Consider the following 13983-nt stretch of genomic DNA (forward strand, 5'->3'; position numbering starts at 1 on the left):
CTGATCAAAGTAAAAATGATAGAAGTCAGTCATGTCCAAAATACAAATATAACAAACTCCTGAGGCTTTGCTTGTGGAATGATTTGTCTTATCACAGTCAGGCTACTAGTAAAACATGCAGTATTTAACCTGTAAAAAGAATTCACCTGCTCTCACCCAATTAATCGAATACAGCAGGAATATTTGTTATGTCCTACTAAGCAGACTTACAAAAGAAAATCCTCAAACATGTGCTTAATTAATTTTTTTCTTCTTCAGTGCACACACAAAAAGGGATGCATTGTGGGTACCATCTGATGCTGAATACTGGCCTAATATATTGCTCAATATATGTATGAATATGGCACTTACATGTAGCATATGGCTCCTGATAGGCAGGACTATCTTTTAGCATTACAGATGTATGGATGAGTTGGAGGAGACCTGCTTTTGGGGTTTGAACGATGGCCAAGGAAAAAGAACAAGTTCCTTGCATAATATTTGATCAGATAATAGATTTTAAATAAAAAATATGAAGTTACACTGCTTTCTCACTTCAAGAGTAAAATGTTTTGTATGTTTCAGAGAGCAGATGCCCAACAAACATCTTTGTACAGGAAAAGGAAATATTTCCTTAAACATCCTGCAGCAAACGTGACTGATTGAGCTTCCTTTTCCCTCTGCCTGGTGCATTTCCCTTCTTTGCACAGACAGGATCTAACCAGATTTGCAGGGTATGAACTGCAGGTTACTTTCAAATTCATAACTATGAAATGGTTCGTTTAGCAGGACAAAGGCCAAGCCGACAGACACCCTTTTTCCAGCTCAGCATGTGCATAGCAATGGGAGGGTGGCAAGAAGCTTTTGTTAATCTCAACCGAGCTGGCAAGTATGCTGCAAAATGAAGGCTTTGAAGATGTTTTTTCTCCATTTTTAAAGCAACAGTTTGTTAGAGCAAACCTTGAAAATGTTGCAAAAAAATCTGCAAAATATTAAATGTACTCCCTGGCAGTCATATAACTTAGGTAAACTTCTCCACTAGCAATTAGTCTGTGTAGTTTAGTTTACCCATCTTTATTGGTTTTAGGGGTTTTTTTTTCTTACATTCTGTTCTGCTGCATCTGTGAAAATGTTTTTCCCCAGCTTGAATGCACTTTTGAAAAAAAAAAAAGAAATGGTTGGCAGAAAGAATTAGGGTATCAAGTCAGGCTGGGACTGATCCAAGCAGCAGGATTTTTTCCCTTTTAGTTTAAACGTGTAGAAATTAAAAGCTTTAAAAGCTTCATGCTTAGAGCTGTTCCCAAAATAGCTGGGGCACACACTCCACTTCCTAATGTGCTCACATCACAAGACCAGCTGCTGCTACTTGCTCTCCTTTGTCTGAGGCTTCAGTGGAGAGCTGAGATGCTGCCTGCTCTGCTCTGCAAGAGACCAGCCCTTCCTTCTTCCACAGAGGTGACCCAGCTCTCCTCCCCAAAGGTAGCCCAGGTAATTTCCCTCTGGGCACCAATATCACACCCCACCTTCCTGAGCCCAAACAATCCAGTGGCTTTCACAAAACACAGTGACCCTGTTCAGGGATTGGTTTACATGTTTTTATTTTTATGCAAAATCATAAATACAAAATAAAAATAGTAAACAAGTGCTGTAGATTTATCTTTTCATTGGGATGAGGTTCAGGCCTGATCCTGAGCACTTCCAAGGTTTTAAGTTCAGGACTAGAACTTTGTTCTTAGAAAACAAATCATAGCAGAAACCAACTTAGACTTTTACCCTGAAGCCAGTGACATCAGTAACAGCATTCTCTCAGGTTATCTTTTAAAGCACAGCAACAACTAAGGATACTGAAGGAAGAGATTAAATATATAAATATTTTTTTAAATGAACCCCACTCATCCACAAGTTATGGTTTTGGGAGGATGATGCTGTGTTTAGTAGCACATGCACAGTTAGCACTGGCTTCTTCCAAGAGATCTTTCTGTGTAATTTTTTCAGATTTTGGTTATAAGAGGATCCAGCCCTGCCTCAATACAAGAAATTTGGCTTGTAAAATTCCCTTCTAAGGCATGGGTTGCCCCTCCCTCTCCCAAAGACACCAGTTTTCATTTGAAATGCTAGTGATCCATTGCCCAGAAGTATTTCATCTTTTGGTCAGACCTCAAATTCTGCAGCACTTCTGAAGGATCTAGTGTTCAGAGACATGCAGACATTTTTGTCAGTGGGGTTTAGTTCTTTAACTTGAGACTAAAGAGAGTGAGGTCCAGGATTTGGGCTAATATTTGTGGACTCATTTGCTAGACAACAGACAGCTGAGTGAGGGTGAGTGACAAATAGAGTTGGATGTTACAATTTAAAATAAAGTAGTCATGAAATAAAGGCACCAAACCATATAACAAGCCAACTTTGGTAGATTTCTTGCAAAATATATGCATTTAAATACATTTACAGTTTACAAGGTTACACTGTTTTTAAAAATTTGCAATGATGAAATACAGAATATTTCACTCTTGTACCAAAACTACATATCACATCATAAAAACAATATTACAGCTTTTATTTAAATGGAGACAGTATTAGAATTGCACCTCTTTATAGAGCAGAAGTAGTTGTAGACATATTGCTTTGCTTTTATATTCTCTGATGAGCTCAGACCCTGCTGTTTATGTGTTTAAAAAAACAAAAGCAGTTATCTTCAAAAGGGTAAATCGTGTTCAATATTCAACATCAAAAATTGCAGGGGCAAGGCTTTAGTCCCTCATTCCAGTTTATGAATTGCTGATACCTCCAGGGTTTTAAGTTTGCTAAGCAAGGCAAGAACAGAGTCAATGTAAATCTGTCAGACCTACAGTTATGGTTTGTAAATAAGTTTGGTGATACCAGAAATCTGTAAGAGTTAATGATCAGGTCAGGTGTGCACTGTATCGCTACATGCTTCAGAGGACCTATGAGGTTGTAGGGTTGATCTCTGAGGAGTATAAACAGCACATTTCCTCCCTAACTCTTGGCAGAAATCTCCTTATGGCAATGCAGATGCTGCCACAGTCAGTAGCATAATCCTGTGTGGATTTACAAGTAATTAGATTGGAGAAATATCACCCCATCCCCTTAAGCCCCTCCCTTAATAAAGTTTGTCTCTGCAGTGTAGAATGAAAAAGTGTAAGCTAATATTTTAGACTGTGGTAAAGTTGACCTTAGGTGTTGACCTCAGGAAAATTAGAGTTATGTTACCCAAAGCATCTTCCTTCCAGTCTGCAGTGTTACTAGGACAATGCAGAGGAGCTGAGAGCTGTGGGAGTCATGACTTCACAACTGATCACCTTGTGTAAATTTTCAGTCAAGATATTTTTGGTAAAATTCTTCTAGCAATTTTTTGCTTGATTTGGTAAATGAAGGAAAGCACGTGTTAACAAAACCATGGTGGGGAGCCAACCAAGTGCACATCCATTTGAACACTCATTCAAAACTGGCAGCATGCAGAGCTTGGCAAGAAGGCCACAAAGACATCATTCCCCCCAACCATCAGTATCTGGGGCAATTTTTATGTTTTCAGTCGCCTGTAGTGCGGATGAGAGGAACAGAGGCCCTGCTGGAGCCAGGACATACAGTGATACAGATTTCTTAATCTAGTCCTTGAATAATTCTGGCAATGAGTTCACATTCAAGTAAAAACAGAGCATAAACTGAAGAAGAGATGAAGAACCTCAGGAGACAACCTACTGTTATCTGATTTGTACTCCACTAAAGAACAGCAACTGCCTGAAATCTCTTTCGAGGTTTCAAATACACGCAGACCAATACACTTCACTGAAACAACTGAAGAAAGTCAAATAGCTTTCTCCAAAGAGTTACTGCTTGTGGGATTAAGGACCAAGGTTAGTGTCACGCTTTGGACAGGATCCCTATTTTAATTGCCCAAATAGATCAAACCCCCCCTTATCAGTCCGAGCGGGAATTGCCAGATGGAGCCTTTTGGTAGAGAGAAGCTGCTCCTCGGCTCCGGTGCGCACACGACGCCCGGTCCCAGCAGCCAGGCGCTGCCCCAAGGCACCGGCCGCGACAGCGGGCGGCAAAGTACTCACGGGAGCCCCGGGAACGCCGGGCGGGCAGGCGGCGGCGGCGAAGCCCGGACGGGGCGTCCCGGTAAACGCCGCCGTGACTCGCCGGAGCTCCTCGGTTCCCCCAGACGCTGGCTCGCCTCCTCTGGGCGGCCGCGGAACGCTTTGCTCGGCCGGCAGCGCGGTCGGTCAGTACCGGGAGCCGGCGGCGCCGAGCGCGGCGCTGCCCGCAGCGGAGCGGCCGGACCCGCCGGGGAGCCGGGCTGGAGGGCAGCGGGGCGCTGCCCTGCCTAGGGCCGCCGCTTCACGGGGGTCCCCGTTAAGAAAAGCCTCCAGGCAGGGGAGCGCTGGAGCTCCCCGCAGACGCTCCCGGCCCGCAGCCGTCTGTCCGTGCCCCGCGGGGCCGCGGAGCGGGTCAGCCCCGCTCAGACGTAGTTCTTCTTGTCGTACTCGCCGTTGGACGTGGGCCGCCGCGGCGCCGAGTACTTGACGGGGAAGGAGGTCTCGTCGCGCTGGGAGCAGGAGCAGCAGCAGATGAGGCAGCCCCCGAAGAGCAGCAGGGCCGTGGCGGCCCAGCCGATGTAGAGCGCGGCCCCCATCTCCCGCTTCTGGGACGACGGCACGGTGGGGTCGTAGAAGTCGCTGATGACGATGTTGGCGAACCAGCAGAGCGGGATGAGGACCAGGACCCCGCAGAGGATGTAGATAGCCCCGCCGGCGATCACGATGCGGGACTTCATCTTGCCGGGCCGGACGCAGTTGGTACACTGCGCGCCCACCACGGTCACCATCAGCGCCACCAGCCCCAGCAGTGCCACGATGACGGTGAGCGCCCGGCCCGCCTGCACCTCGGGCGGCAGCGCCAGGATGGAGTCGTAAACCTTGCACTGCATCTGCCCCGTGCTCTGCACCACGCAGTTCATCCACAGCCCTTCCCAGATGGTCTGCGCCACCACGATGTTCGCCTCGATGAAGGCCGACACCTGCCACATAGGCAACCCGCAGGCCAGGATCACCCCCACCCAGCCCAGGATACCCAGTCCCAGACCCAAAATTTCCACCGCCGCCGAAGTCATGCTGCTGCCGCCGCTGTCCCACGGGCTCCGCAGGAAAGAAGGCGCGGCGGGTCTGCTCCGCTGCCCCGGGCGGCTGCCGAGCCGGCTCTGAGCGCCGCGGCCGCGGGCAGTGCTATATGAGGAGCCGCGGGGCGCCCGCCCTCCGCCCCCGTCCCGCCTGGCCCGGCCCTGCCGGGCAGCAGCACCGCCCGCCGCGGGCCGGGGCCGGGTGTCCGACCCTCCCTCCTGCTCGGGGGGTCCCACCTGAGCCGGGAAACTTCGCTCTGCTCTCCCCGGCGCCCTGCTCCGGGAGGAGTTCGCAGGGACGCTGCCAGTTCTCAGTGAAGCGTGGGGCGGGAGGCATCTCGTCTCGGATTTCGGCTGCTCAAATTCCTTTTAGTGCCGTTATCTGTGTATTTCCTATTTACTGATAAAGTCCGCAGCCAGACCTTCAGAGAGGTCTTGCCAATACAGCACCCAGCAGTGTGAAAGTCCTGGTTCCCAGAGTCTAATTGATAATTTTTCAGAAGACTAAGCACTGATGGACAGAAACAGCTCTCAACTGCACATTGTCAGGAAAATGTTAAAAAATCAGCATCAAACGCTTAGGAACCACCCAGAAAATAGAAGAGCTTTGGATATGGGATCTGCATGTCACCTGCCAATACCAGTAGACAGATTCTTAGATAGGTCTGGGAAGAATAACTACTCTTAGCTTACACCAGACGTGAAACTCTGTTTGCTCTAATTCTGGAGCCAAGAACAAGGCATACAATTTAAACATGTTTTCACAAACATTCCAAACTTTACTGTTTTAATTGTTCGAGTGCATTTTGAATCTTTATGGTATGTCAAGGAGTTAAGGCCCATGTCAAAACTGCTGTATTTACAAGAGGTTTTATCCTCAGGCTGGGAAGACATTGTAATTCCTCCAGTCTCTTCATGGACCATTGCTGTCCTGGATTGTTCTTGCAAAGTAGTCTTGGTTCAGCCTCTGCAGCCAGCAGCAGGTCTCAGTCCCCGAAGGCTGGCAGATGCAGGGAGTGTTTGTGGTGTGAATGCTGCAGTTACTGCAGCTGGAGAAAGAGGACAGACTCATCAGCTGCCTCACAGCACTCAGAAGGAGCTGTGTCCCAGTGGTTTTGCACTGGGTGTCTTGAGAAAGGCTTGTTTTGATTGCAATAGGTTTAGACAAAATTGAAAGTTGTATTCACAGTGATTTTTTAATTGATTTGACTAGATTTAGTTTCAGTTAGACCAAAGTGTCCTTCCAGTGTAGAGGAGATTGCAGAGTTGAAAAGAACACATTTCCTGCCCCTGGATAAGTGTTCTTCTCCGTTGTACAAAAATGCACAGCATGTATTGTGGCATGCAGATGTTTGTGATCCAAATCTTAAGACTGAGATGAATGCAGCATGAATGGAAAAGTGCACATGTGAAGCAGAAGCAGCAGAAGAAAGAATAAGCAAAGGTTAAAGGAATCACATGGATTGACAGCTGAGGATGAGACTGCTGAAGTAACAAGCAGCAATGCCCTGCGCATATCCTGACAAGTGACTTCAGTGTAGTAACAGAAGGATGACAACAAGGTCACAGCACACTGAATAAAGCCTTTCACTTCCCTTTTTTAACAACCAGAAGATGAACTTTAGCCACAAGATACCCAAATAGCCCCAGGACTCCCAAAAAAAGAAACACAAGAATATCAGGAGCTTGCAGACTGTCATGGAGTTGGACAAGCTGACATGATGACTGCAGCCTTTTCAGTATCTCTGCCTGAAGAGCTGTAAACAATTCTAGCATGGAAAATGTCTTCCTAACAAAGACTGCCTAGTAAACAGAGCTCAGAGGATTTATCTCCTCTTCCAGTTGTATATAAAATACATACAGTTTACTTCAATTATTCAAAACTGCAAATTCCAGTGTGCAAGTCCAGGAGGAATGTGTGACTGGGGCTGTGCAGTTTGTCAAACTGGGGCTGCTTATAATCACTCAGAAGAGTCCCTGGTGTCAGGGAGAAGAGAATGTGCAAAAAAACCATCCACAGAGACAGAGATATCTCAGAGGTGAACAGGAAGAAACACAGATCACAGGCTGAAACTGAATAGCATCTGTATTTATGATGATAATAATGATTATATAGAAAACAGCACAGAAGAACAATTAAGAAAGGGGGGAGAAATGCCAGTTATCTTAGCCCATAAGCACAGGAAAACCCCACCCTTGCCACTTGCCCAGGAGCACGGAACTCCAAGTTTCCTTTGATACATAGCCTGGTTGTGCTCCTGTGCTGGCTGGGAGGCACTCATGGGGCCAGTGCAGCTGCTGGGTCTTTGGGTTGAGAAGGGAAAGCAACCCATGGCTTGTTTTACCTCTGCAACCCTCACTCCACCTTCCTTCGCTACCTGTAACCCAGCAACAGAGTCCTACAAATCACTTAATCCAAGGCAATTATTTCTCTGGGGAAATACATGCTTAATAATCACAGGGCAACAGAACCTTTCTGCTTAGAGACATTTCCATTCCTGGTATTTCACTTTTGTCTGTTTCTTTTCATTACCCCAGATATTAGCTTTTATCCTGGTTACTGGCAACAACCTCCATTTTTAATTAATTTATTACTTGATCTTAAAAGTTTGTTGCACAGACTACCTCTAATGAGACCACTGGTGCAAGGTGCTCACAGGTTTGCTTACCTGACTTCCTGCTACCTTGACTGACACAGCTGCTGGGTGGCCTGAGGACACCATCAACTTCAGCATGTTGTGGTTTCTGATGGTGTTAATGTCAAACCACTGTAAATTAAACTCCCAGAAATGAAAAGGAAATACAAATCAGCATGATGTTTTATTTGGGGTGTTAAGTAAAGATAATCTCTCCTTGTAAGTTAAACCCTTGCTGGAAAAGTCTGGATTCCTTTAAACTGAAAGGCACAATGCTCTTACAGCAAAGTAGCTCTTTAACAAATGACCATTCCTGTCATTACATCTATTTCTGCTTCAGCTATGTATTAATTAAATTATTCTAAGGGGATACATAGGGGGGCTTTACAGCCTGTGAAAATGGGCGGAAGTGGTATTCAAGCTGAGAACAATTGCACAGGAGCCATACTATAGCAAGAGGGGCTCTGGGATTAGAGGTGATTGTGTTTTTGCTCCTTTCCTGATAATCAGGACAAACACCAGGCACAGAGTTACTGGGAGAGCTGCTAATGGGGGGTCCAGGCTCTCACCAGCATTGCTTGTCCTGCTGCATGAACCCTGCCCCATGGCACAGACCTGCTGTGCCCAGCCCTCCAGCCTTGCCAGGGCTTTGCTCGGCCCCAAGGCCTCCCACCAGCAATGTTTGGATAGATTTGCCTTTGGGGATCTGAAATGTATTGTGCAGAGCACACTTGGTTTACAATTTGTGGAGTGTCCCTTACCTAAATGCTTCTGCCCTTTCTAATCCCTAAAATATTAAGCATCTGGAAGACAGAGGGGAAAATTACATTTGGGATCAATCTTCTGCACAAACCTTGTATTGTTTGTGTTAATAAGATGGAGTATGAGTCAAAAGATTAATTAAAAGCTCAAAGATCTTGAGACAGCTTACCATAACTTTTGGATCAGACATAAGCAAAGGTGAAGAATTAGGAATCTTATTAGAGATAGATCTTGTGCCATATTTTGTATTTTAATTAGTGCTGAAATAAAGGCAGGGAGATTTACAAACACAGAGGGGTTAGGCAAAGGCTGTTCTTTATTTAGAAAGTCTGAGATTTCTCAGAGAAGATTATTTCTTTCTGAATTTTCCTTTAAAATGCAATTATTTTCCCAACCAGAAGATTCTATACTAGGATAGGGTTTCAGGAAGTTCTTGTGTGTCAGCAGTGCCAACGTGTCTTCAGTGTGGCACATCAGAAGACTGGCACATAGGAAATGAGTTCTTGTCAAATGAGCAGGTTATTACAAAATGAAAGTGCTCAATTTCACCATAGGATTTATTTCACAATCATTTATTTTGGAAACAAGCTGAAGTGGTTAACACAAAATTGTCTCTTCTTCTCTTAGATCATCTTTTGAGCAAAGACAAAACCAGACCAGAATTTTGGAAGGAGATGTAGTGTTCTCAGTGACTGGTGCTAATGATGTAGAATCATCAGCACTTGTACACTTTTTTTTTTGTGCAAGTGCTGCTGCTGCCCCTCAGGATTGAGAAATGTATTGATTCCCTGTTTCCTCTCAGTGATGACGTGACTAGACTCAGGTAAAAGAAAGGAAGGAAACGGATATATGTAGCTGGAAAAACACTGAAAGAAGTTATAAATGTGCTTCCAGGCTTCATAGATTTGCTGCTGCAGATCCCTCTTCAGACACAGTGGCCTTAGCCCTGTATCAGTCTCTACTCTTTACACACACACACTCTGCCTGGGTGCAGCCAGAACTACACAAGGTGGGAATACTGAGACAATGTTACAGGCCCTTTCCTCCCTGAATAAGAAGAACAAGAGAGGTAAACCATCATTAGAACTAAGTTCCACATCCTCCCTCTTGAATTTCTTTGCACACAAACTTCTGAAGCAGCACTTGAAACTTCCCAGGGTTGGAATTGATCTTCCTGTCTCTCTGTTAAAGCATGCCCTGCTGAGAACATTTCCAGTCACCACAGGCAGGACCAGCTGGGCTGCACTGGTGACCTGCTGTGCACCCAAACACTTCAGCACTTCATTTTCTGGATTCAGCTTTGCAGAGAACACTGTGCCATAGACAGCCATAAACCCGTGTTAATGGTGTTCCAGGGCAGTTAATATGGGCAATGAAGGCCCTTTCCCAAAGTTTAGAATGTCATGTAGATGAGTTTGATCATCCTACTTATTAGAAGATCACACTGAATATGTGCTTAGGCCATGCCACTTCAAATACTTCTCTTTAATGTTATGCAGATCTTGAGAACATAACATATTAAAGCTTGGATAGGCAGGATGGGGGGTGAAACTATAGGAAATACACATTGTTTCGTGCCTAATGGTCCATTCTACATCATATTTCCTTCAGGACAACTATAGTTTAATTTTGTCCTCTTCCAGAGTTAGCCTCCTTCCACAGATTGTGGTGTACCAGGATCCTGGTAGATCTCTTTCCCATGTAATTCTTGGGAAATCAAATGAGATGTCAGTATGTCAGTTTGTAAAGAGCAGCGTCAGCAAGGACAAATGCTAGTGTTTTAAATACACATTGCAGATGTTGAAAGTAATTAGTAAAGACATGACCATGAAGTTACTGAAAACTATTCAGGGTTAGTGGTGGGAAATATATTTATCTCATGTCTAAAGAAATGTGCATTGCTGAGAAGATGTGGGAGGTTTGGGACACCTCTTCTCGGCAGTGCAGCCCCTATACATCTCAGACAAGCTCTGCTTTTGGGAATAACACACATCTGTTTGGTCAATCCTGGCTTCCTTCTTAAAAGAGAACTTTGTTTCCAGTAAGAGGAAAGGATGACTCTTACTGGTGGAAAGATGCAAAATGTCTCTTATACTGGAGAACATTTGTAGGCTTTTCTTATTGCTTCTTCATTGTCATAAGTAGCATCTTGAAAAGGAGGGCTTGTATGTGCTTGTAAATGCAAAAGGAACAATTCTGTTTCTCTGAGACTACAATAAATCAAATATAATCTTCATTTCCTGTACTGTGTCACTGAAAATGAGACTTGGGCATTTTTTTGCAGCAAGGAAAAATACTTATCTGTTGCAGATTTTTTTGTAAAGCAGCTTGTATCTGTAAATCCTGGTGCATGCACAGATAGTGGCTTCCTGTTTGTACCCTGCCCAGGCTCCAGCTCTGAGCTGCAGGTCTCATCAGTGACACCAGCTTTAACTGCTCTGATATCTCTGATTCCTGATGCAGCATGTCTGCAAAAATGAGGAAATTTGAGAAGTTAGAATGGTTCTCCCTCTTCCTGATTCCATAGATAAAACCCTACTCAAATAGTATTTTGATCAAATCAGTGGGAACTTCACCCTTAAATTTCTTTGTTTCAGCACATCCAAATCCTAGAAATTAACCCAGGGAATATCTAAATTACTTCATCTGACATTTCCACTAGCTACATTCAAAGTATTTTTTTCTCTGGTAATCCTTTAAAAGAGCATGTCACCCACAGTGTGCAGCAGCTTTATTTCTAAAAGGTTTGGATCTGGAGCCACGTACTGTCACTTGGCAAAGCATACACAAATACTTTGAATCAAACACTGAAATCTTATGGAAATGAAAAGGATTTATGTATATGATTAAGTTGTTTAATCAGCCCTTGGGCAATTTTATCTCCAGAGAGATCTGGGAGTGATGATGCTCCCAAATGCTCAAGATGCTCAGTGCCTTACTAGTAGTGAGTCAATATCTCCATGAATTGCTTTCATAGTGCAGCCATTAATTACAGCAATCACACAGAATTTTAGGCTCAAACCTAATCCGTCTATGTGAGGAAAAAGACTGCACTGGAAGAAAATTGAGTTAAAAGGGATCTCACAACTGAAAAATAAAAACAGTTTTAACCAGCATATCTTAAGGAAAGTAATGCCAAGGAATGCAGTTGGTTTATCTATTAAAACTCAAATTAGGTTTCAGTTTATGGCTGTATTTATTTTATGATATCAGTATCATCATCTTCTCTGGAAGAGAACTGGAACAAAAGACACGTAATGTCTTTTGCTGAATGTATGAGTTATTTCTGACTTACTAAGATGTGACTACACAAAGTTAAGATTTGAATTCAAGGAAGCACTTTTGTGCTTTTGATAATGTAAACCCTGATGTGTCAGGAACTTTAAGAAAAGGCATCAGAACTTCCAAGGGAAAAATGAAACGAAATTATTGAAAAAATAATTATGCTGGGAATGAATGAGTCACAGTCAGACTGTTGTTCACAGCATGAGCATTTCTACACTATTTAACCAGTGTTCTTCAGTACAAGCACTTCTTCTGTTTGCACCTCTGCTAATATTGGTGTGAGAAATAAAAACCATGCAGCATGTGTTTGGGGGGGCTGCATTTGCTGTAGGTGTCTGCAGTGCAGCATTTCTCAGTCAAGCACCCCAATCAATTCCAGTTCTGTTGCCTGGCATTCCTGTGAACTGCAGTTTCATAATGAGTCTCATAACATGTTTCAAAGGTAACAAAAGTACATTTTCATCAAGTGAATAATGCACTGGAACACTCATTGTCACAGGACGCTCTTTAATAACAGAAGTTGGGATGAGTTCAAAAAGCAAGAAGAAAAATTCATGGAAGAGAGAACTATTAAGATAAAACTTCTGGCTCAGGAAGCTGCTGAGCTCCAGATTGCTGGGATCTGGGAGGATACACAGGCATGGTGCTACTTTTATCTTTTCCTAAGCATCTGCTCCTGGGCACTGCAGAGGCAGGGCTCTGGCTGGGACTGACCTCTGCTCTTACCCCGAGTGCCCTTCCTTACATCACTTTCTGGCCAGTGGGACTTCTTTGGAAGGGTTGTGGCTTCCCTGAACATTTTGTGTGGCAATTGGTCAGTGATCTGGTTCAGCCATGACTTGGGAAAATTATTGCATCAATAGGAAAGGATTTGAAATTTCTGGAGACTCTTTCACCCCTTGCACTAAGTCCTACCAAAGGAAAGGAGTGACAGTCATGGGAAAACACTAACTTCCACCCATCTCTGTGTTGATGTCTGTAGTTTGGCATTGTCTGTGCCAATTTCTTATAATTTCTTCAAATACTAAGCAGTTGCTTGTAGAGCAGTGCATGTGTGCAAAATCTTATGTCTATCACAGCGCTCTAATTGAGTGAAAGAAAAACTGCCACAGATGTTTCTCTGGTGATAGTACGAAACACCTATATGGAAATCCATGGAATAATTAAAAATAAAACCTTAATTTTGAAGGAAGACTGAAATGCCATCTTTTAACACCTCCAGGAAGGAAGTGTGAATCAGAACTTTAAGTTATAACATTACATTTTGTCCTAGGAAATGGAATTTTATTGCGCTTTCACTGGCTTTTATCCTGTTCGTACCCAGATCCCATCAATGCTCAGTTGATAATATGAGCACAATGTGAATTGCAAATAATGCCAGTCTGCCTTCAGCAACATTTGTTTCACTTCCACATTTTCCTGTTGTGAGCTGGAACCCTGTTCGCTTAATGGATGGGAATACAGACATAACAGAAATGTGTTTCTTGGTATTCAGGATATTTAGTCAAAGATTTGTTGCTAGGTCATACACACAACCTGCCCTCTCAAAATATGTGGATAGATGTCCAGGAGCTTTCCTGAAGACAGTTCTTGCAGCTGGAAGATTGGGAAAAGCTTTTCTGGTACTTCTGCTAATATGTGTTTTAGTTTTGACGGTGTTGAATTTAGAGTTTGGGCTATGTAACACGGTTTCCCCATGAGAAAGTGATCTGCAGTCTAACTGGGGTATCACTGACACTCCAGGTTTGCCTGCTGGAATCCCTGGCACCGCAGAGAACTCGCAGGAGAATCCCACTCGGCCCTTCAGCGGTGACAGAACCAGAGGGAAAGCCGTGACAGCAGAGAACAATGTGAGTAAAACAAGCACCGGGTTTTTTTTGTACAATGTTCGGGAGAGGAATTTGCTTCATGTGTGAACAAGCATCTGCAAACCAACCAGGCTGGTGCTACATACTCCATTACGGTCAAACAGCACCAAGTCCAAGCTGGATTCGCCCCCGGTTATCCTACCAACCACTGAGTAGTATCGCTAAACCCGCTGTACGTGGAGCAATCCCACAACCCGGCGATGTTCGGGTAGCAAACAGAAACCAAAGCATCCCGTGCGGACGCGGCACTCCGGAGCGCGGCCCGGCCCAGCGGCGCGGCGGGCGGGGCCGCCATGGCGGGCCGCGGGGTGGGCGG

General features: G+C 44.4%; 1 protein-coding gene across 1 annotated transcript; it reads right to left on the reverse strand.

Moving 5' to 3' along the window:
* Positions 1-4322: 4322 nt before the first annotated feature.
* CLDN5 (claudin 5) lies at positions 4323-5179 on the reverse strand. Its single transcript, XM_077787307.1, has one exon. It carries the CDS (start codon positions 5108-5110, stop codon positions 4460-4462), a length of 651 nt encoding a protein of 216 aa, XP_077643433.1. The 5' UTR covers positions 5111-5179; the 3' UTR covers positions 4323-4459.
* Positions 5180-13983: the final 8804 nt, after the last annotated feature.

The sequence above is a fragment of the Lonchura striata genome, chromosome 18 (genome assembly GCF_046129695.1).
Source record: "Lonchura striata isolate bLonStr1 chromosome 18, bLonStr1.mat, whole genome shotgun sequence".
NCBI lineage: Eukaryota > Metazoa > Chordata > Aves > Passeriformes > Estrildidae > Lonchura > Lonchura striata.

Excerpts from the sequence above, each read along its gene's own strand:
- CLDN5 (XM_077787307.1), bottom strand. The coding sequence starts at position 5,110 with ATGACTTCGGCGGCGGTGGAAATTTTGGGTCTGGGACTGGGTATCCTG.